At 38.4% G+C, this 24498-nt stretch overlaps 1 protein-coding gene across 1 annotated transcript in view; it reads left to right on the top strand.

Annotated features, from left to right (window-relative positions):
• The window catches only part of CYFIP1 (cytoplasmic FMR1 interacting protein 1), a 61466-nt gene that overhangs the window by 9164 nt on the left and 27804 nt on the right, over nt 1-24498 (top strand). The window contains 13 exon segments of the mRNA XM_009281341.2: nt 815-932; nt 1894-2016; nt 4518-4643; nt 4937-5103; nt 6502-6649; nt 8531-8684; nt 9914-10070; nt 10689-10785; nt 11137-11213; nt 11307-11415; nt 11982-12101; nt 13862-14061; nt 21239-21326. Coding sequence (XP_009279616.1) covers nt 815-932; nt 1894-2016; nt 4518-4643; nt 4937-5103; nt 6502-6649; nt 8531-8684; nt 9914-10070; nt 10689-10785; nt 11137-11213; nt 11307-11415; nt 11982-12101; nt 13862-14061; nt 21239-21326 — 1684 coding nt within the window.

The raw sequence follows: 24498 nt of genomic DNA, 5'->3' as shown, positions 1-24498 counted from the left end.
CTCCCCCCTTTTTTTTTTTTTTTTTTTTTTTTGGCTAGGTGTGCAGCACAGCAAAATGGCTGGAAAATGCAGCCAGTTTTTACATGTTTCCATGGTTTATGGTTATTGCTTTGTTTTAGTGAACGTTTCCGTGCTCCTCCAAGACCTTCCCTCCATGCAGTTACATGAATTTAGAATGTAGTGCTTTGCATTTTAATTCCTGCAGAAAAAACACATAACCTGCATGTAATTGCTAAGAAAAAATCAACAGCGGTGGGCCTACTGAGCTACTAAAAATATGAGGCTACTTAACATGACATTCTTGGTAGCATGTCTTTTGTGTCCCTCTTGATAACATGTTGATAGTATTTAACAATGCCTTTTTTTTTTTTATTTGGGAGCATACTCTAGGTTCTTCATAGTTAAACAAGAATAACGAAAACCAATCTGAAAGTAGCTAGATGTATCTTGCAGCCTATACCTATACTTCTACCCTGCCTTTCAATACTTTTCAGTCTCGTCCCTAAGTGTATGCTCCTGAAGAGAGATGCTGGTGTGTATTTCATAGCAGCAGCCTTTAAAAAAATACAGAAAAGAAAAGAAAAAAGGGTTTTTTTAAGACTTGGAAGAAGTGCTGTTTGAACTCAGAAGGGCAATCCATCGCTAATGGGTTGTGCAGGGTCAGAGGTAGAGGTGTGAGGAGAGGAAAGGCCTCAAATAGAGAAGGAAGATTTTTTTTAAAAAGTCATGTGTTGTGGTTCTTTCTTTGCAGTATCAGTTGTACTGTTTATTGCTTACACTGATTTAGGTGGGGTTTTTTTGTTGTCTGAAACAGATGGACATGCACGTCTTCCAGCAGCAGTCCCCAATACAATATATGTGAGCAGATGATCCAAATCAGAGAAGACCATATGCGTTTCATATCAGAACTGGCTCGTTACAGCAACAGTGAGGTGTGTGGGATTAGAGCTATTCATGCAAATTTCTTGTCACTGATTAACAGTTTTTGTTAAATATCTGAAGAGCAGGTAAACCTCAGGCTAGGTAAATGACAAAGCTTGATCACCTGAATCAAGAAAAGTTGGCTGCAGGGCCAACTGCAGGGCTAGTACCCAGTCTCTGCATGATTTTTACACTATTTAAATTTAAAATAATAATGATCCATCATACAAACTGCAGTATTCTTCTGCTTTTATATATATATATATATATATAATATATAGGCTATATATCCTAGAACTTTTGGCATGTCTCTTTTGGAATAGGTTGTCTAGCCCTTACTTCAAAAGGCTGCTCATAGCAGTTTAAATGAAACTAAAAGTTAAAAGATTAGCTAAAAAAAAAAAAAGAAATGCACATGTATACATGCATGTATACATATATAGAACCTACAACATATATATAATATATATAATTAGTGTCTTGAATTCATAGAATCCTAGAATAGTTTGGGTTGGAAGGGACCTCTAAAGGTCATCTAGTCCAACCCCCCTGCCGTGGGCAGGGACATCTTCAACTAGATCAGGGTGCTCAGAGCCCCGTCCAACCTGACCTGGAATGTTTCCAGGCATGGGGCATCCACCACCTCTCTGGGCAACCTCTTCCAGTGCTTCACCACCCTCAGCGTAAAAAACTGCTTCCTTATATCTAGTCTCAATCTACCCCCTTTTAGTTTAAATCTGCAACAATATTTTGGTGATTAGAGATACCAGTGGTTTCCATCACTTGACCAAAATCTGTGAAGTTTAACTATGTAAGTCTCTGGAAGAAAAAGCTGATATTAATGCAGGTGTTGGTACATGATGCTGTTTTAATGCTTAAAAGAAATCTATGTAGAAATTTGGCTATGGATGCTGGACACAGCATGTTCTGATGTGGGTTTGGGTTTTTTGTTGTTGTTTAATAATGTTCTAGGTGGTGACCGGGTCTGGTCGACAGGAAGCTCAAAAAACAGATGCAGAGTATCGGAAGCTCTTTGATCTCTCTCTCCAAGGCCTGCAGCTTCTCTCCCAGTGGAGTGCGCATGTCATGGAAGTGGTATGTTATCTGGGGAATAAAACCAAATGAAAAAGAGGCAGCTTGGTGAGGTTGGACAGGCTTTGCTTTAATGGAATGAAAAATGTATGTTGTGTTTTGTTCCCTTAGTTCCTCTTTTCCTTCTTCCTTCACTCCTTTTCTCCTCCTGCTCTAAACCGCATCCTCAGAGGAAGGCACATGAAGTTCTCAGACGCTAGGAGTAATGTTGCTGCTTTGAAGATCCAGTAGCATGTACAGTCTCATACAGTACATCCAACTTGTTATATTTAATGTATTTATATATTATATATTACATAATATATTTTGGATAGGTGATCACCTGTGAGCCTTGACCAGATGTTTTTATGTTGCTCTTGATACGTACATTTTGTAGACTAAGACTTCATTATTTTCCTCTAAACGTTGTTTAAAATTATATTCTGTTAGGGATATCCATACCAACATGCAGTCACACAGGAGGTGATAGAACAACTTAAATTGGCTACATTTAGACATCATCACTTAGTAAATTGAAGCATGTAAGGTCTTATCCAAAGACACAAAAATGAATGGAAAGGCTCCCATTGGCTTTAGATCAGGCTTTTAGTCAAAAGGAAAGTAAATGTGGAGAAAGGAATATTTGAGAGGAGATGAGGGAGGGGAAATAAAGAACCTGCAGACTTGTTTCTCTGTATTTTAATAATTTATTTTAAAAACAGATGCCAGTTAGAAAAGTGACTGTGTTTTTTCCAATAAGAAACTGCTTAAGGCAGAAATTGAAGAGGAGGATGCAGGAGTCCTTTTCATGCTGCAGACACTTAGATAAAAGCTGCATGTCTTACCTGCACCAAAGCATGTTCTAGGAAACCGATGAAGTACTGTATGAGAGAAGCCAGACCTGCTCCTCCTCTGCCTCTGATGTCTGAGGGAGCATCAAGCCATTTGCATTGCGTGAATCCAGTGCGGTCACAGCGGGCATAGCTAGAGACCCAGTTTTCTTTCTCTTCTTTTTTTTTACCTGCCTCTTTTAAAAGCCAATAGATGAGTCATGCTTTTACCTGTATTATCCTATTCCTATTTAAATCAACAGTGTATTTTATGGTGAAAATCTTGTTCTCCTTTTCTCCTTCTTAAAAGAGGTTGCTGTCATCTATTTCTGGCCTCTGCAACTCCCAGACTTGCTCCCTTTATTTCTGTCATTGCAAATTGCTGCATTCAGGCTCTCTCTTCACAATGACAATCTTCCTATTTTATTATATCTCTGTAGAAATTATGTTTTATTATATCTCTGTAGAAAGTCTCTTGTTCTTAGCTCTGTTTTTATCCTCCCAGTTCCAGAACAAACTTTCTCTGAGGACCACAGCAGGTTTTGCCTATTATCACTGCTTTTCTTTCTGTCTTATTTATATGGATTCCCTTAAGTACTTCTCATGTAAGTTTGTGTTCACCTTCTCCCTGTCCTCCTACTGAGAATTTATTCTGATCTGGAGTATCCTACTTATTTACCCGTCTTCTGCATTCACTCAGTATCCATGAACCTTGTTACATACGTCATGTTCAGATAAAAAATTTCAGCATTCATTTGATGTCCAACTTAACCCTGTGAACTTAATGCCCCCAAAATACTTCATCTTTGTTTAATAATTTACCCAGTGTCCTCTTTGTAGCACTTAGGTTGCAGGGTGTGATGCTATTCTTTGCCGTAGGTAGATTGGTGCAAATGTTAATCCGTTACAGTAGGCAAATTTACATTGCTCTGTAATCTAACACTTATGCAAAGATAATATCAACCAGACGTTACTATTCGCTGAACTCAAACTGTGAGAAAATTGTATTTGAATGTGACTAGGATTTTTCACTAAATGTACCCTGATGGATATTAGATCAGCCTGACACTGCTCAGGAACATTTTGAGCTGTGTTTGCAGTGACTGAAAAGGCAGTATTTAAGAGAAATGCATGCTGTGCAGATGATATTGTCACAGATAATACAGCTATTTCCACACCTTTCAGCCTAGTAAACATAAAAAAAACCCCAACCCCCCCAAAAACTGTGTAGTTTTCCAGTTGTCTTTTGAATTCTAAATGTGAATATTTGGCCAAGTTGGAAGCTCTTCTTTTTGTGTGTGTGTGATGGATTTTTTTGTTATGCTCTGAGGTCTCTTTATGTTTCTTGTGCTTGAATTGGAGAAGAAACTTTTGCCTACGCTAGCATTTGCTCAGTAAAAAATACTCTGAAGTGCATTACCTGCTGAGTGTGAATTGCATTTTTTTGAGCTAATACAAGATCGCTGGCTTTCAAATAACTTTGTTAGGCAAATTATTGTTTGGCATTTCCACTAGATAGTAGTGTCAGAATTTATGCAGGTTTTGAGAATAGTACCAAATACTATTTTTCAGATATTCTTGAAAACACTTGGAACATTTCTTAAAGCATGTTATTTGTGTCCAGCTATGTTTTGCGTTTCTCAGGCCTTTTCCCCCCCAATCTTTTTTCTCCCTATTCTGCTGTGTGAACTGCAGTATTCATGGAAGCTGGTACACCCAACTGACAAATATTCTAATAAAGATTGTCCTGACAATGCGGAAGAGTATGAAAGAGCAACGAGATACAATTATACTAGTGAGGAGAAGTTTGCTTTGGTTGAGGTAAGATAAATCTTTTTTTACAGGGATTTTCCAAAGATTAATTCTATACAAAGGAGAACATTCTCTATAAGCATTTTCTATACCCAGTGCAAAAAGACAGCATGCCCTGTGTTGACTCTGAAAGAGCATGTTTTCCTCCATTCAGTCTGTAGGAGGAGCAGAGAAAAGCCATCCTTTATATTTTGGAGCTTGTTAATTCCCCTTTTATCACTTTCTGTATTTAAAAAAGGGCTTTTTGAACAATTATACAAACAAAATAAGAAAAAGACACAATTTTATTTTTTCTTTCCCAGGTGATTGCCATGATCAAAGGTCTTCAGGTGCTGATGGGAAGGATGGAAAGTGTTTTCAATCATGCCATTCGCCATACTATTTATGCAGCTCTTCAAGACTTTGCCCAGGTCACACTTAGAGAGCCGTTAAGACAAGCCATTAAAAAGAAGAAAAATGTCATTCAGAGGTAACATCCTTGTTTTCATCTTCTCCTGTATTCTTTCCCCCAAATCTTACGAAATTTGTTCCAGAATTGCACAGCTCTTAAATTTTGCCTCTTTAAGTCTGTAATCCCCTACTAGTCTGTCTGGTATTCAAAGTTAGCTTCGCTGAATATGTATTGGAAGTTGAAGAAGTCTGGAGTCAAAAATGAATGGCTGCCAACATGGCTACAGTAAGAGTCCAGGCTGTCTTGAGCCACTTAGGACTACCGCAGGAAGTCTTGTGTTGCCTGTAGTTTATTTTTATTTTAAGGAAAGGTAAGTACTGTAATACTGAAAGCAAGACTAGTATTTTTATTTTGAAGAAAGGTGTTACTGTCCGCCTTCCTTATGATTCCAGTGTTTCCTTTCCTTGTGCCTCATGTTTACATCCCACCCCATAGTTTTCTCTCTGCCCTCTTAGCATCCTGCCTTCTTTCTCAGCTTCTGCTGCTTTTGGCTTATTAGCCTTGCGCTTCCCTTCCAAGTGCTCTGTCTGCCCACACTGATTGGTGGCATTTTCCGACACTTTTTTTGTCCCTGATTGTTTGCTTTTAATCTTGACTTGTTTACTATTTGTGTACTCCCACGTTTCATTGCAAAGCTCTTAGAGGTGAAAGTCTTTGGCTCATTAGGCTATTGCTAAATGCTCTGACTACCACAAAAATACCATCATAAGCTAAAAATAAACAAATTATTCCAAATTACCAAGTTTGCAGGGATAGTCTTTTTGTCCCAGGGACTTTCATGAAATACGGAACTATTACTTTCATACCTGCTCGGATCTGGGAGGAGACATTTGCTTGATGATTCAGCATGCCACAGGACATGGCAGGCTGTGTTTCTGACAAGTATCTGAAGTCCTGTTCAGTATTTGGAATGAGAAGTATGAGGCTGTTAGTATAAATTCCAGCTGAATTCTGGAGTTCTGCTGGAAACAGGAATTCTACTGTTTCTTTTCATTTCAAGCCCAGATTGTCTCTCTCTAGTTTGGTTAATAATCTGCTTTGGTTTGATTGAATAATCTGCTTTTTGTGGTTTAGGAGAACAAAATGGCTTGATGTGCTTGCTAAGGATCCCAGAGGTGAATTCTTGACAAGTGACTTTTGTCTCTGGTGAACCAGTTTCAGAGGTCAGCTTTCTTCTGACAGAGGAGAAGGGCTCTGGACTATCCTTTTTGATAAACAGCGCGGAGCGATTGTTTCGTGGATGTGGCATTCGTGAAGCTGTTGGCGAAATCGTTTGCGGTTGCTCTTGGTTAGCCCGAGCTCCCGAATGCTGTTGCAAAGTTTCTGTGCTTGTGGAAGAGTGCGTAAAAAAAGTAAAATGATCCCCTCAATGTGCTTGGATGCATGCCGGTCTGAAGTAGTGTGAATTGTGTTCAGTGTTTTGCAGGCCATCAGAAAGACAGTCTGTGACTGGGAAGCTGGGCACGAGCCATTCAATGACCCAGCTTTAAGGGGAGAGAAGGACCCCAAAAGTGGTTTTGACATCAAGGTCCCAAGGCGTGCAGTGGGACCCTCCAGCACTCAGGTATCTTCCTGTCTGGTGGTTGTGATATCTGTCAACAATTATTGCATGGAATGTTTTCTCTCTGGCCTGAACTATTTAAAAATTGCAGAGTCTTTTTTTTTTTTTTCAATGTTCAAAATCTACTCTAATTAGATTTATATTTACAAAATTATATATACTTAAACAAAATCCTCTATCTGGGTTGCTGTCACTTTCTACTCTGGTGCATAATTTTTCCAAGTGTTCAATCTCTTTAATTTGACTTACCGGGAAGAAATATTTTCTCATTGGGCTCCTAATGTTATTTAAATAATATTTTTGAACTATTTGAATTATTTCTTGACTCCCATCTCTGGTGTGGCTGGTTGATTTTTTTTTTTTTTTTTTTAAAATCCCATTATTCAATAGGTGTCTATGTAGTTTTAAAATATGTTTAACATATAAATGATTGCCTGTAAAATATGGGAGAGTATTTGACTTCTGACAAGATCCCTCTTACTGTTCAGTAACGAATGATAAAACTGCTCCCTAAAATATTTTTAAGCTGCTGCTAAAACAAGAGGTATTTCGAGTGTGTTTTCTGTGATAGTCATTGAAATCCTATACCTAGGTGCTCATTCTTGTTACCTCCATATAATTCTCTTTTTTATTTTCTTTGTGAATTTGTTTGGAGAGTGTATGGTCTGGTATTCATAGTTCATCTGAGTAAATGATGTACTGAGCACTTGGGGTGAGAAATTGAAGGCAACTGTGGTTTGTAAATTGAATATTTTAATCTGTGGGGAAAAGAGCATGTATGAATAATAATCCTGGGTAATGAATAATAATCCCGGGTAATAAAAAGTTGCTTAAATAGTGCTAAGATGGGTTCAATAAAGATTTTGTTTTGGGAACTGGAAAAAAATTTTGATTTCTAATTTTCTGGGTGGAAAAAAATTAAATATGACTACCAGTGTGCTTCTCCTGCGCTTGGTATGTTTAAGGGCTTTGTTCCACTGGCTGCAACAGGCTGTTTAGTGTACACGGTTCTGTCTGCTTTTTCTGCTCTTGGGCTGGCACACTTGTCTGTCTCGGCTGACAGGAGGAAGGGAGGTCAAATATATCGATTTTTAGATAGGTTTTTCTCAGTTTCACGTAGTTCTAAAATAGCTATATATGGATTGGTAATACTTGGAAATCTTTGCGAAATCATTTGAGAAGCTAATGGCTCTCTGAGCATCCTCTGAAATGAACGGGAACTTTTCCTTTCGCTTGAGGGAACACCGGATTGCAGTGACTATTCTGAATGAAGAAACCTTTCTGTATGTCCTCCTCTGCATGCTTACTGTGCTGCTTTTCATTTTTAACAAACTAACACATTTTCTCTGCTTCTGTTTCCCCTTCCTTATTTACCCATGTGTTTTTATTAACGGATTCTCTCTCCCCTGCCTGCCCCTGTCTGTTGGTTTTTAGCTCTACATGGTTCGCACTATGACAGAGTCCTTAAACTCTGCTGAGCTGTTGAAGCAGCTCAAGTCTCTGGGATTGGAAAAGCTATTGCATGTGACACACAAGTTTCTGAGGCAGTCCTACATCTATCCGCCTCTTTTAAACTTTGGTGGTAAGACATTACTTATTACTTTTACTTTTGTGGTGATGTGAACTGTTCCACTGCAAATGGTCTGCTGCTAAGTGTCAGTGGAGGTCCCCTTGGCATGGGTAGGCATTCGTGCTGGTGCGTAGGCTAGCGTTGCATCTGTTCCTTTTGCCTGAAAGGCTTTTACCCACACAGTGCCAGTTTTCAATTTGAAGTGGAGCAGTCGCTTACTGATAGTAATTCTCAGTGTTGCTCAACTAATGTACCATGTGTATTTTCCTTTTTTCCCCCCCTTTCCACCACAATTGTTTCCTTTAATGATACAGCTTTACATGGTGAGAACTATGTTAGAGTCCCTCATTGCTGACAAAAGTGGTTCCAAGAAAACCTTGAGAAGTAGCCTTGAGGGGCCCACCATATTGGACATAGAAAAATTCCATCGCGAGTCTTTCTTCTACACTCATTTGATAAATTTCAGTGGTAAGATATGTAGATGATCAGTGTCCAGCTTAGCATGTCCTAACACCTCTAACACAACCTGGAAAATGTTTCCGATTGCCTAAGCCAACTTACCTTTGGTTTATTTATCAAAAGCCTTGGTCTGTCCAAACTTTTTCTGAGACGTGATATTCAGTATTGTGGTGGGATTTTTATTTTGACTTGTTATACGTTTGTTTATGACGCGTCAAATTTCATATTGTTACCTCCCTTTTCTATTTTTTTTATGTACGTATTTATATAAACAAGGGACAGATAAGCCTGTACACATTGAAATTTTAAAAAGGAAGTGGTTTTTGTGTTTTGGGTTTTGGGGGGTTTTTTTGTTTTCGTTTTAAGTACAGAGGAAACAAATTCTCTGTTGTGGTAAATTTGATGTCATTTCACTACTCTTACTATTCAGTTAATTGTAATCGGAAACATGCTGTCCTAAAGAATTCACCTACTGACATTGAATGTATCTAGTCTTTGTCATCACCATGCTGTGTTGTCTTTCATTTTTGTTTTGCTACTGGACTCCTCTACCCTCAGAGAAGGGGGAGCCTGTTAATGTCAGTCATAATGCTACTGGGGAACAGCACTTCAAAAGGTCTTCAGAAGATCTTAACGTAAAGAGTTCATTCCCATTTTGGTTCTCAAGCCATCCGCAAAAGGAGGCTTGTGCCAAGTGTTTTCTGGAGAGGTGGGAAGCACACCTCCGTGTCCTTGACAGCAGCCTCAGCAATGTTTTGTTTTAATCCCTCCTTCATGTGTCTGTCTGTCATTTCCTGCCCATCGAATCGACAGGAACGTGTGGAGTGATTCAGTCCTCCAGAGGGAGAGATGGTACTGGTGGATCTGGTACAATTTTGTCTCCTTCACCTGTTGCTTCCCAAGTTCAGCGTATGGCTTTCTCAGCCCCCAACTGAGAAACTAAACTAGAAATCCCCCTTTACTGGTGTACATAGTGTTTCTGTTTAACTGGTAGTCTGGTCCATTTCCACGCTTTTTTCTGTAATAAGGCACCACTTTGGGGGCCAACGTGAAGTTCAGAACTCTCTGAAAAAGTCATGGGCTTTACGTTTTGAATTTGGTTTACGTATTCGGCCTATGTATAGCTCTAGTGACTCACACCTGCTTTTTTGTTTCACATTGCATCATCAGAATCGCATTTGTATTGTTCTTAATGTATTTCTGTAAGAAGTGTAATTCTTCCTTATTTATTCTGAAAGAAACCCTGCAGCAATGCTGTGATCTGTCCCAGCTGTGGTTCAGGGAATTCTTCTTAGAGCTGACCATGGGCAGAAGAATCCAGTTTCCCATTGAGATGTCCATGCCTTGGATTCTGACGGACCATATTTTGGAGACCAAAGAGGCATCAATGATGGAGTAAGACCTACTTGTGCTCTTCAGTTGAATGATTATTCTTAATGATTGTCACTCCGTATTATAATGTTACTGCTTTAATTGGTTTTAACAAACAGTCACTGAGAAGGTATTCTAAACCTTCATACGCTTTTCCTCTTACATTTGCTGATTTACAGATTCTCAACGTTTTCTCTTTGAAAACAATTATTCACAAATATTCAATATTTGTGAATAATTGAAATAAGAAACCTTTCATGAGAGTATCATTGCACCAGCCAAATATGTTGTTCCCTGAGTGAGTTCTCTTTACTTACTCTTCAAAGATGTCAAATATAATGCATAGTGGTAAAAGCATAATTCCAGTTCGATGGAAAGCTACATCTAGAAAACAAGTTTCAGACTGCAAACTTATCTATACAATTTCTTGAACTAACAAAAGACTTTCTTAAAGGAGAAGGTGCGATTCTTTTCATATAAACTCAAACAAAAAAATGATCCTGTTTGTGTGAACGACACGTAGATTATAATATTGACTGGCTTACAACATCTTGACTGCACCATCCTAAAGAATCATAATTTCTATAGACATGTAACTCTTTTTCTTTTTTCTTTTTTTTTTTTTTATTCTTTTTCATTCAGGTATGTTCTGTATTCTTTGGACCTTTATAATGACAGTGCTCATTATGCACTTACTAAATTTAAGAAGCAGTTCCTCTATGATGAGATTGAGGCAGAGGTAAAGTAACCTTACCTACTGGAGAAAAATAGTCTGTAGCTGAATGTGAAAATGATGCTAAAGGCCAAGACCTGTTATAAGACATTCAGAACAGTTAGAGATAATAAACAAACTGAGAAGAAAGGCCAGAAGATGGGTAACTGGTTGGGTGGTATGTTGCAAGGAAACCTGCAGACGTGTGCAAAATGGCTCACATTAATGCTGAAGACTGAATGTCATCTTCTCTTGTACTGGGAAATTTGGATGCATTAACTTTCTTAATTATGTTTGATAAACAGTGGGAGGTCTTGGATAAGCTCCCCTCTTTTAATTTTAAGTATCTCTAAATGCACAATTTTTTCGTCCCCCAAGGTAAACCTGTGCTTTGACCAATTTGTCTACAAGCTGGCAGACCAAATATTTGCGTACTACAAGGCAATGGCTGGCAGGTAGCTATTCCAGTAGTGAGAACTTTTATTCATGCATTTCTGCTCTGCTTTGCTGTCTAATATATTTTAAGAGTTTTCTTCCTTTCTTAATAGCCTGCTTCTGGATAAACGATTGCGTTCAGAATGCAAGAATCAGGGAGCAACCATTCAGTTGCTACCGTCCAACCGCTACGAGACACTGCTGAAACAGCGACATGTCCAAGTGAGTTAACTCATACTCTGTTGTATTCGAGTTGCTCGGCAATTTTCCAATGGTGTTGATTTATGTAGGTATATAAAACTTTCTGTGCTTTATGTCCTGCCATCTAAGTGGCATAACTGGCATTTGAGAATCAGCTTTTTTGTCATATGAAGGAGTAAATTAAGAAAAAAAAACGTAAAAGATCCTGTTTTAATGCAAATGTCTGTTGCAGTTAAGCAAACACAAGCCAAATAGGAATGTCACATGTGGTAGCGTTATCTTCCTAATAATGTCTTTCACCAGTTTTCAGTATGTTGTCGGCACCGTGTCATGGAAGCATAAAATGCTGATATAAATACTTAGATGTCAATGCAACATGTGGTTTTACTTGTGTTTGTGAGAATTGGGATGTAAATTGTAATACTTCATTTGTTCATGAATTTATAAATTTTATCCATCTGCTTTGTTTCTGTGTGTTTGGAATGCAAGTTCACCACGTGAGAGTCTGTTAATCTGTGGAGTCTCATAGTCCTTGTGCAGCTTGTCTCAGACTTTCAGTTCCAAACCTCATGGCATTTTTTCTTTAGCTTCTTGGTAGGTCAATAGACCTGAACCGACTGATCACTCAGCGAATTTCAGCAGCCATGTATAGGTCAATGGAACTGGCAATTGGCCGATTTGAAAGTGAGGATTTGACTTCCATTGTGGTGAGTGTTGTGTTGCAGTTTTGCCAGAGCACTAATACTGCAGTTAGGAGTACTCTGTGCTAGATGATGATGATGATGATGATGATTATTATTAACTTAATTTAATTTTGTTATGTTTTATTTTTTTTTACTTCTTTTATTTACATGTTTCTTTCTTTTATTTACATGGAATTTGAAAGCCCTCCCCCCCCCCCCTTATAAATCTATGTTTGTTTTTTTAATGGCAGAAGCAAAAAAGTTTTCTCAGATTTTGCTTTTTGCTAGACATCCTCTAGGTATTCTCTCAGTGAATAGTTGTACAGTCACTCCTGAAGGGAGAAGAGGCTGAATGACTAACAGGCAAATTTGTTTTATCCCAAACCGTAGTTAAATATATATACAAATGGGCAAGAATTTAAGCAGTCTTATTAGAAAAATTACAAAACTTTTGCCTCTGATGTTTTGTTTTCATTTTTCTGTAAGCATGAAATCATATGATGCTATGGTTGAAGTTTTTCTGGTTTACTAGGTCTAGATTGACTAAACCCCTTACCAGAGAAGCAGCTTATTCTTGCAAAAGGCATTTTTTTGTAGTGTAGTTAGTCATCTGCAGCTACACCATAAATTATACTGGCAAATCCTCTGTTGCCATTGTAGTATATTGTGGACTTTGTTGATTCTGATGTGCTGTGATTTTTTCACCCCATACCTTAACCTGTATCTCTGTTCAAACAGTGCTTTGGCCTGACCTGACGCAGTATTCTGGAGTATGCTGCTGTACATGGGACTGTGCAAGTCCCAGTCCTACTGAGGCTGAGAACCTTGTTCTTTCCTTGCCCAGCAAAAAATAAATATGCTGCAAGCAAGGGCATCTGTAGAGAAGGCATATACTAGGGGCTGTGATGAAACAAATAATGAGAATGCTCATTTTCCTTAAATTTTTGTAAATGCCTACTTTTGTCCGTGCATATAGATAAATTGCAGACCAAAACAAAACACCCCTGTGCCTGGTAGAATCAAAATGAGTTTGTTTACCCAGGCAGCTTGGTTTTGTAGCATGACAAAATAAAAATAATTTTTTTGTGGAGGAATGAGATCTGACTTGTGCCTGTGGAAGGAGAGCATCTGTGCAATATTGAGATGTCTCTTTGAGTAAGTTTCCTGATTAAAATGCTAACAAACAAATTTTATTTCCAGACAGCATGAATTTGACAAGTAAATAGGCAGTCAACAAGAAAAATATCAGACACATTGAGTTCTGCTGGAATGAAACAAAATTAGAAGTTGTGCAACAAAGTTTACCATTGGTTTTTCCATAATAAGTTTTCTACCTGTGAGGTTTTGTCATGCAGTTAACTACCTTGATTTCATTTCATTCTTTACTGAAGATAAATACGGAGGCCTTAGAGCTGTGCAGGAGTCTGGCTTTTCATGACTTTTCAGTGCTTGGTATTATAGCCTTTGAATTACTTAAACGTAGTTTTTCTTTGTTATGTGCAGGGTTTTCTTAGTAGCTATGCAAACAGAAACTGTTGATGTGTTTCTTAGGCCAGAGGTTCTCCCTCTTTCTTGAGTTATGAAGTAGCGGGGCTAAGGTGTTGTCCCTCCGCCATCTCCTTTTTTTCCTTTCCTTTCTTTTTTTTTTTTTTTTAAATGCAAAATAATTTCTGCTGAAAACTGCTTGTTTTCCTCAGTAAGCAACTGATACTAATAGTTTAACTAATAAGTTTCTCCATTTTATTAAATGCACTGCTCACTTTCTTTCCTCTTGTGTTTTGTAGGAGCTGGATGGCTTGATAGAGATAAACAAAATGACTCACAAGCTTCTGAGTAGATATATGACCTTGGACAGCTTTGATGCCATGTTCAGAGAAGCCAATCACAATGTGTCAGCCCCTTACGGAAGAATCACTCTTCATGTCTTTTGGGAACTCAATTATGATTTCCTTCCAAACTACTGCTACAATGGATCCACTAACAGGTTAGCATGGCAGCTTTTTGTTTGCAGCAGTTCTTCTACCACCCCCCTGCAACTTCTTTCCTAGCAAATGCTGACAAGTCCATCTCCATTCATGTAGTGTGTTTTCCATTTCTAATGCTTTACTTGAAGTGAAGCAGTATGAGTCATTTTACTAAGTACTGTAAAAGTTATGAAAGCCTGTTATTTGTCCACAATAGAAGTCAAATGTAACCGCAGCATCCAAATTCTGACATTTTAATGACTTAGCTATGATACGCTGAAAAATAAAGCGTGTCCAAAAAGACTGCAAAGTGCGTATCAGGAAGATATTTTGGTAAACAGGATCCTCAACTGTGAGATGATGTAAATAAAATTATATTCCTGATTCTGCATTAATGTGAAGAAACGGATTGTTTACTGGAGAAGGGAAGAGTTCAGTGCTCACTGCAACTACAGTTGCAGCCTTTAAGGAGAGCAATTTAATTTCTACTAATGCAAATAGAAAGAGAAAGGTAAAATCTAAAGTCTGAATGAGTGGAAGGCACAGTGCTTGGGACTTTGCATTTCTGGGCTTCCTGCTTGTGTGCTGTTTTTAGGATTTGTGTTGCTTTTAGCCTTTACTCAGGTTTTGGTTAAAGCACTGTGAAGTGACAGTAAAATAATATTGAATATTGAGCTGTAGGAAGAGGAGGAAGCCTGTTCTCATCTTTCGCTGTCTCCTTGGAGAGCTTTCCCTGTATGACATGTTCCATGGGGGGGGTGGGGGGGGGGGTGTGGGTTGGGGGGGGGGGGGGGGAGGGGGAAAAAAGAGGAGTGTGTTTTTTGTGGTTAAGTTTTAGCCAAGAAACTTCTGTTACATGAATCTGTCTGCACAGGAGAGTTTAATGTATTTCCGAGGAAGCTACTGTGCAGTTGATGTATCTGGAGATCAATATTGGAATATTCAGTGCAATGTATTAAGAATCATATAAGCATAATATTAAAAGAAAACCTTGATGAAATGCTGATCTTTCGCCTTCAGCTTTAATGAAAGACATTCAATAGCTCCTACAACAATTCGGTCCGTGTTCACTGTGGCTCTAAGGACTGCCGTACTGCAGCCCACCGTGCTTGGGAAGCGAGCATGGAACACTAGACACTAGCAGGATCCTGTAGAACTGTTGCTTGTCTGCTTAAAAACTGTACGCACGAATTGAGTTAGGCTGATCCTCAAGCGTGTTGGGTAATTAATTTAAGAGATGATAAAGGGAGCCGGATCTTAGGCAGTATGTGTACCATGTGTCCAATTTCATCACAGAATTGCTTTGGTTTCAGTCAAAAACAGCAGTGTGGAGAGAATTAATGTGTGTGTTGCACACGCTATAGAGCGCCTATTGATGTTTTTGCTGGGAGAGGGAACAGGGAGTTTCTAGCCCTTTTATAGTTGTTAAGCACATTCATTATGTCTATTGCTGCCTTGCTGTTAGCATGAACTTTAAACTGATGAGCTCTCTCTGCATGCAACTGTACAGGTTATTGTCTGCAAATACAGGAGTACCCAGTGAGGAGCTCTGTGTGAACTGCTAGTTTAATTCTTGACTCTTGATAGGGAATGTCTTGCATGAAAGCTACGTGTAAACAAGGGAAGAGAAGTAACAACAGAAGGCTGGAAGAAAGAGAAATAAGCATGATGAAAAGCAGAGAGGTTGCTTGGTGGTGAATGGTTGGAGGTAGAGCTCCCAGGAAATGCGTAATAACTGTGGCTTGCCTTTTATTAATTTGACCACAGCCTAGGTGTAAGGGTCCTTCTTTTAAAGTTAGTGTTTTGGTCAGATTAACTTGTACCCGGTACCTTTGGAAGCTCTTTTTCCAAGAATGCTTGAACGTAATGATTTCAAACATTTGTAAAAGAGTTCAAGTGTCTAGAAACCCTGCAGGTTGGGTTCAAAGGCTAAGGCTATTCATGCAGAAGTATTGACACATGTTGCATGTTTAATTATTTGGGACTGAGGAATTTTTTTATATCTGATAATGTATTGAGATTAAACAGTGAGGCTGCTAGTGAAAGATTTAGCAATTTAATAATTGCAGTTGCCAGTTTTCTGGAATTTAGTCTCATTAGTGCTGGCCAGCTGCACAGCTGTGTCCAGACTCAGGTGCAACAGTTTGTGGAGAAGGAATGGGGAGATGAGCGAGGGGACCTCTGCGGATGGGCATTAGCAGTGAAATCCAAGGGTGTTTTTAATCTACTTGTTGTCAATCAGGAAAAAAAGAGAACAAGCTTTTGGATAATGGCATGAGCATATGAACTGCAGGTGAGGTCAAAGCCCTCTCTAGTCCAGTGTCCTGACGCTGGCAGCAGCCATGCAGAGGCTGAGTATGAAAACAAGGGAGGCTTGTGGTGATTTTTCTTCCAGGAAATGTGCTGGCTTCTAGCAATGATCAGGTGTTTCTGTAAAACAAAAATGGTGGGATCTTAGTGCATTTCTGTCCCTTTGCAGGTATTTTTTTTTCCCCTGTTGCTTTGTCCAGTCCTTTTTTTTTAAAGCTATGTGAGGTTTTGGCATTCACGACATGGTGTAGTGGGGAGTCTGCAGTGGAGCTGTGTGCTGCATGAAAAAATATCTCTCTTAGTTTGCTCTCTCAGCTGTTGCCTGCCAGTTCTTATACTGAAAGTGACCATGAGCAGCCATTTCCCACTTGTTGTCTTTCCTGTGCTGCTTGGGATATTTTTTTTTAAGAGCTGTCTCTCATGTTGGCCCTCAGTTGCATGTTTTTCTAAGCCAAAGGTCTTTCCACACCAGGAATCTTTGTCATGCTTATGCCTGCATCTGTACTTTTTTCATTCCTCTGTGTCTTCGTGGAGTTAGGAGGACTAGGGCTGGCCAGAGGATTCAAATGACACATGGACAACTGCCAGATTTTTGTTCTTTGTTCTTTTTCCAGCATCTGTAGTGTTCCTTTTTCTGCTTTATTTCGTTACTAATTCTAAGCTGGTCTTTTCCTTCCATGACAGCATGTTTTGTGTTCAGGGCTAAGAGAGGAGTAAGTGTGAGACAGCCTAGACATTTATTTGGATTGAGGATTTTCTGTGCTTTCTTGACACAAATGGTACAAACTTCCTGAGACAGTAGTCAGACTTGTAGCTCCATCGCCTCTCAACACATTATCCAAATCTGTATTCTCTGCTAAAAATTCATGTATATAGCACTCTTCCAAATTCAGTATGACATGTTTCTTCTGAGGATACACATTTGTCACAGAATGAACAAAAAGACCAGCTTCTTATTTTTCGGTCTTCCTGCCTGCCTCCCCCTTCCTTTTGCGAGTGCTCTGTCTCTCTCGTACTGCTTTTGAGACTAGTTTTCACAAGAGAACAGCTGTGTCTTCTTGTCTTGCATATACTCTGTGATAGTCACTGTTCAGACAAATTTTCAGCCCTTTCAGACACTGCTGGAGCAAACCTGAAAAGCAGCACTGGCAATGAAAACTACCTAGTTTCTGCTACAAAGAGCCAAATGGCGTAGTTACATAGGCTCATGCAAAGTAGGGGCGACTGTAGTCAAATACTCCATCAAATCTGACAACAAGCACCTTATCTTCCCCACCTAAAAAAAAAAAAAGTAGTCTTCTTTCTGCCAAAATGAACGGTGGTAGCAATGGAGTGGCAGATATCAGTTACTGTTTTATGCTCTGTTTTGTCTGCTGTTTCCTCACACTTCAGTTTGTAGCCCCCTGTTCTCTCTATCTTGACATCCATATTCAAGAAGGGTGAGTTAGATCTAGCATTCACTAAGAGAGGAGGTGTAGGGCTACCCTTAGATCTGGTAGACAGAACAAGCTAATTTGAGAAGGCTGGAAATTAAAAGTGTTCATACCAATTAGACAGGGAAGTGCAGAGGGACACTTTCTGTATTGAGCAGGGAGGGAGAATTGTGATATCTTATTAGTCCTCAGGTGAAGCTCAGAAAGTTTATGAATGAGATTGTGTGTCTGATCGGGTGCCTGCAGTAGCAAGGCAGCAGGCTCATTGACCGAAGTGGCCTCTTTCAGATTTCTCCTTATTTTCTTAAATAGATAATGGAATTAGAATCATAGAATCATTTAGGTTAGTTTGTGAAGTGCTCATCATGAACTCCTTCCCGGTAGGTATCACAGAAACACCGATATAAAATGATTTGATCCCTAAAATACTTACTTTGTGACTCATGTTGTCCTTTAGCAATCACTGTTGCAAAGCTTCGGTAAGCCAGCAGGCTTTTCATCTGCCTAAACTACTTTGACTGCTTACAACCTGCGTTGATTAAAATGGATAAAGTGCTGTGAGATCATCAACACTGATTAAAAATGAAAAGAACTGATTATCTTGGAGTATGCCAAAACCTGCATCCAGCAGTATCCAAGGGAAAGTAAAAATTTGTCTAGCTTTAGCATTGATATTCCAAGAGCTTCAGTCCTTCAAAGAGATGTTTCTGTTTCTTGGAGGAGGAGCAGGAGGAAGTCAACCAACAGGATGTCAAAAAGAAAACACGTACACATATTGAAAAAGTTTGAAGAATAGCAGATGATGCTGAACTGTAAAGGTTTCTTTATAGCCCTTAGTTTTGAGAGAAGAAATCTCTGATATTTATCTGAATGATATGTCGGGATCAGTCACATACCTCCTAGAACGATGCACTCTTTTCCCTGTTGTATCCTCAGTACTTAGCCATAGCCCCGCTGTAAGATACAAAGTGACTGTATCTCTTGATCCTACTTCCTTTTCTTAAACTCTTTCTTCCTCTCTCGGCATCTTTCCCCCATGTCCCTCAAGAAAGTATAAAAATGGGTGCTTGCTTCAAGTCTTAAAGAAACCTTTAAGGTTATTTTGCTACTCTTCTAAAACATTAGAGATGGAGGAACCCCCAAGAATGTAGAGGTGCACTGGGGAACACACAAGAGTTACTTGTGTTTGTACAGAGCTAATGAAACTTAGAGACTGTCTCTCAGAAGTGTTTCTCTGGTATTTGATTTCTGAGGCTGTGATTTCTTCTCAATCCAACTACAGTCCGACTGGTTAGCTCCCAGACACTACTGACACTGTAGTTCAAATATATTCATAATACCTTTTTGAAAAGAGAAAGAATAAGTAACTATTATTATGAGCTTTTCAACTCATGGGATGCACCCACATTTATATTCTGAAACACTCTTTTCCTTGTGAGGGTTTTAATTTAATCAGCTCTTGTCCAATATGTCTGCATGCTGAAACCCAGTCTTATCTCAAATGACATGGTATCCCTCTTGATTTCTTTCATTTTAGAGATTTTCTTAGGGCTTGAAAATTGATGTCAATTTAAAAAGGAATAGGATTTTGAGAGAAAGAAGGGGGAATAGAGTAGTCTCTGCGACTGTCATATGTTGCAGATTACTTTGAATTCCATCAAATGTTTACAACATCTCTGGTAAACTCGTTAATGAAGTATCTGTGCAGAGAACAGATTCAAGTAATCTCGAGGAAGTTTTCAGTTGCTATGTAAGTGAGAGAGAAGGGGGGAACTTGTAAATGAGGAAATGGTAACGGAAGGAAATTAACTCTATCCCTACCGAAACCAGGACACTGAGGAAATGTAAATGTAAGGAGGTTTAAACGCTCTCTATATAGTATCAAAAATAATACACGTAAATGATCTTTTTTTCCTCAAAAGCTCTAAATGCAAGCACTTTCTGGGCTTCAGGAAGTACAAGGACTTTTGGAAAGACGGGGCTAAAATACATATGAACAAGTAGCTGAAACTGTGGGTATACCTATTTTTGAGCAGGTTAAAAAAAACACAGAAAACCTTGTCCTGAAGTTACAGATTCTCACAAGAATGATTCTGATTACTCAGAAATAAAACACAGTGGAAATAATTGTAAGCAACATGGTGCAATTTATACATGTTTGGGTGAAACAATTTTTTATTAGCATGGCTAGTTTTGTTTTCAGCTAGAAAATGGATGTATTAAACATAGAATTTCTATGTTCCTTCTAGGAAAAATTATTAATGAATAATTTATTTTGTGTATTGGTTAAATTCAAACATATTATAAACAAAAAACAGATCAAGATATAATTGTATCATGATATTATAATGTACTGCAAACTTCCTTTCCTGAAACCTTTTCCTAGATGCATTTTACTCAGCTATCACTCAGAACAGCCTGATCTGAGACAAACATTTGATGTACACTTCTTAAATAGCTGTTTTTCCTCTTCCCTGTGTATGTACAGCTTTGCACCATTTACCAAGAAATCCTTTTTATCGAGTTAAAAAATAAAGTAGCCATCCAACCTGTAAACACACGCACCAGTAATTTTGCTCGGTTTAGTGAAGTTAAGCAGAATCAGAATTGTAGTAGATGTTGATTAACTTCTTTCTGCACTAAAACTGTAGTGCTGCAAAACGTGCATTACGCAGTTAACAGGCGACATCAGGGGAGTAGGTCTGTGCTACTTGTTCACAAGAGGACTCGTGCCTGCAGAGCTCTGCCCGAGCACCGTTCTTCAGACCCCGAGGCCCTCAGTATGGAGTGGGCTGTTTGATCCTATCTTTTGCAGTACTCCATATCTTTGTAGTTCTCTTGTCATCCTCTTAACAATATACAAAGGTAAGGCTAAACATGATTTGTATTAGTATATGCTCGCACTAAAGTATGATCAAACTTTTGAAACATTACTTTTGCTACAAGGATTGTACCTTTCCTCCTGACTTTTTTTTTTAAAGGTATTAACCTAAAGTATTTCTCCTGCTGTTGAGTTTCGTTGGGGAGGGGGAAGCTACAAAACATTAGACAGAAAGGTTATGTTCTTCTTTGAAGGTGTAGTTCATTCTCAAGGACATAATTTTGGAAGCAGAAGGAACTTCCTTACTCTCTGTGAGAGGCTATTGCTGCTTTGTTAGTTGCTTCTCTTTTTGCTGGGTTGGGCTAGAGTAGAGGTGAGAAATACTTTGGGACCCTGCACACCACTGGAAGAACAGGGTCCCAGTAAGCGGTGGGGAAGTGCATTGTGATTTGTGTACAGGCTTTTGGGCAGTGCAGGCTATGTGCTTCCCCAGTTTCAACTTGGGCTGAAAGGCTACCGGTCTGGCTTTGATTTTATATGTAGACAAAAGCAGTATTACACAGGGTAAGGTGCATTAGGCACAACCCTACTAACCTAAGTATAATTAATGAATTCTTTATTTTGTTTTTGTAGGTTTGTTCGGACCGTGCTACCGTTTTCTCAGGAGTTTCAGAGAGATAAGCAGCCTAATGCACAGCCGCAGTACCTCTATGGATCAAAGGTTGGATTTAATTCCCTTTATATCTATGGTTTGCTAATGTTTAAAGGTATCTTTTTTTAATTCTAGAACTTATGGAATATGAAAGTTATTAAAAATGGACTCAAATACATTTTGTGAGTATTTTAAATTCAATATATGCTTTTTTTTCAGACTTTGCTGTGAAGCTCACCGTATGTTTCAGCCAAAGTGCAAGTGATTAGTCTGATGGTTAGTCTTGTCTGACATAGCTAAAAATAAGTCCTTCTCTCAACCACCTTGCATTGCACAGTTGCTTATAGTGGCAGAGCAGACTCAAAAAAAGATTAATTAGTCATCTGGTGAAGTGAGAACAAGAGCCTGTCTTGGGTGCAGCTGCTCCCTTGTTACAGTGATGAAGACTGTGATGGCAGGAGAAAAGGGAACAGATAGGAAAAACTGCTTCAGATGTTATCTGACTTAAAAGGAATATAGATTCTGACCATCCTAAACTATCAGATACCAAACTGCTTAAATTATTTAAAAAAAAAAAAAAAAGGTAGCATTTCTTTGCGATCTTCAACCTCAAAATTGTTGTGATGAACTTGGCCTTCTGGCCATCTCATCTCCTGTATTAGCATCATCTTTTGTGCTTTGCAGATTAGGAGCGCCTAGAAGGTTTATGCAAGTTTTCAGTAGAAGTGTACACGATACGCAGTCACGTACTCTGTGCCTTAAGGCAATGCCCAATATGGAGGTTGGAAAGGAGCTTACGTGGGTGACAAGTTGAGAGAGTACTTGGCACAAGAGAATAGTCGTGGGTTTTCGTGGAGCTACCCAAGTGAGGAAAGTTAGCCTGTATTCACAGGACCAACTGCAGTATTGTATGTTGGAGGCATAGATTTATTCTCTCTGATCACTGCAGATTTGTTTTCTTACGCTTCGGAATTACTACCTGGGTCTTGACGACAGTTAAAGGCACAGCACATTAACCTATATCTGCATTTTTAATATCCAGTCAGAAATATTGATCTACTTCCAATAGCAGTAAAAACCAGCAGTATCTTCAGCAAATCATTTGAGAATATTTAACAAGATGTCACTCTTAATTTTGTATTGTTTTCTTGAATATCAGGGAGGCAAAATGAAAGTATGGAAAAGATCAATAAAAATATAAGGATCAAATTAGAGGATTGTTGACTAAAAAAAAGTTTTAAAATTATGTACTCAATTATCCTTGTAATTTATACAAGTGTGCTGTGTCATTTTCATGTCTAGCTACTTTCATTATCTAGCTCCTACTTAAACATGAGCGTAGTTAGTCCTTGTCTTACTCTTATTTTCTGTACATCATATCCTAGTTATACGGTGCAATCTCTGTGAAGTGATTTGCCCAGCAAGCTAGTTTTTGAGAGCTGAAGAAATAGCTCAGAAGTTACAAATTTCAGTCCTAATAGATCTGCTGCATTTGTAAAACTTTCATGCTTTTAAAATGTAAAAAAGGATTCACATGTCTTTAATACGGAATTTAACAGCTGATTGCCTGGTACTGTGAATAGTGTTTTATATAATTCTTCTCCAACAGGGAACAGTAAATTATAGGAAAGTGGGATTTTCTTACATTAGAGTTATTGTGTTCCTTACTATTTTAGGAATTCACCAGATGCAGTGTAAAGAGCAAAAACCCCACTGAATTTAGCAGAGATTGGTAACTTAATTTATCTAAGTGATGATACAGTGGGGTGAGTGACAGAGGATTAACTGGGGAACCTTTTTTTATCAGTCAGGTTACTAAACTAATTTTAATAATGTAATCTTTACTCTGAGCGCTATATATTTTCAGAAATCTGATTATTTTTCTATATGAGCAGGAGCAATCGAGGAGGTTCTTAGATGCATTTCTGGAGCAAGTTTCATAACTAGATATGCCTTTATTAGCAAATATTCCTGACTCTCTGTAGTTTTAAATTTCTACAAGAGTATATTTTTATTCTTGAATCTAATGTATTTTGGAATTGAGGATATCTGAATGGAGATTTAGGAGGACATTTCTACTGTATATAGCAAGTTACAGATAGTAATTCTTATGTGATAGAGGCTACACATTCTAGCGTGTGATATAATTGCATGATATTATTCTGTGTAATATATAGCCAGGCTTGTCACAGAGCACATCCTTGTTTGGGTCCTTTAACAGTTATATTCTTGAACTGCCTCCTGACTGGATAATAGTGCAGTATGGAGTAGCTATGTATTTTTTATTTTATTGTCTTTTTTGAGTTCTTGAACTACTCAGGGTAGTCAGGTGAGCACTTTGTATTGATCATATAGCCAAGGAATATGACTTTTTATTTTCCTTATTGGACTTTGTTGGTTGGTTTTGGGGTTTTTGGGGTTTTTTTAGCAATCCATGGTGTTTACTTAGGTCAAGACAAGCATTGTGGTTTCTTGTGCATATGTACACTCATACGTGCATGTATTGGATTGTAATGGCTAAAAGCACTTTCTGTGCAGAAGCTTTGCACGAGCAATGTGCTTGATTAAGAGTAATTAAAGAAATTTTTAGTTTTGATCTCAAAGTGTTCACATATTCTTAGATATTTCTAAATGGATCTAAGCATTTGGCCTATATTAATGTGTATTGATGCTTAGCATAGACAGTTGTGTCCACATTCTCTGTTGCATCTAAAGTTTTCTAAGCGGTATCTTCATCCAATTAGCAAAACAGAAACCCACAGATACAACTTAATTCTCCTGGCTGACATGGGAGCAGAGCTGTCAGGTGGGAAAGAGCTGACCTGCAAAAGCTCGTCAGCGTTTTAAGTGAGCTGGAGTATTTTAAAAGCTCATTGCGCATGGTCATTGAAATCCTTTCACTCAGGTGAAGCGTGTGTAGGATTAATGAAATGAATGTTAGCAGATTGAAATTTGGCAACATGGGCTGAATGCATAAAATACTTAATAAAGTACATATAAAAAAGAATCTCTTCTGGGGATTTGAAACTAACTTTGCACATTAATGAAGTACCTGGTTTTATAGAGGTTGTGTAGAACAGAATTTAAGAGCTTCCTTTCTGGCTTATACAACATTTTCCAAAGATCTTCATGTTTGTATGTCTTCTGCATTTTGTAGATGCTAAGTCATTTGTTTTGTGAAAAAAGACCCCTTTGGAAAATACTTCTCAGTGTGAATATAATGTGTTTATCTACTGCTGGT

The sequence above is a fragment of the Aptenodytes forsteri genome, unplaced genomic scaffold (assembly GCF_000699145.1).
Source record: "Aptenodytes forsteri isolate BGI_AS27 unplaced genomic scaffold, ASM69914v1 Scaffold212, whole genome shotgun sequence".
Classification (NCBI taxonomy): domain Eukaryota; kingdom Metazoa; phylum Chordata; class Aves; order Sphenisciformes; family Spheniscidae; genus Aptenodytes; species Aptenodytes forsteri.
Note: the sequence above shows the minus strand (reverse complement) of the source record. Positions and strands in the feature narration are given on the sequence as shown.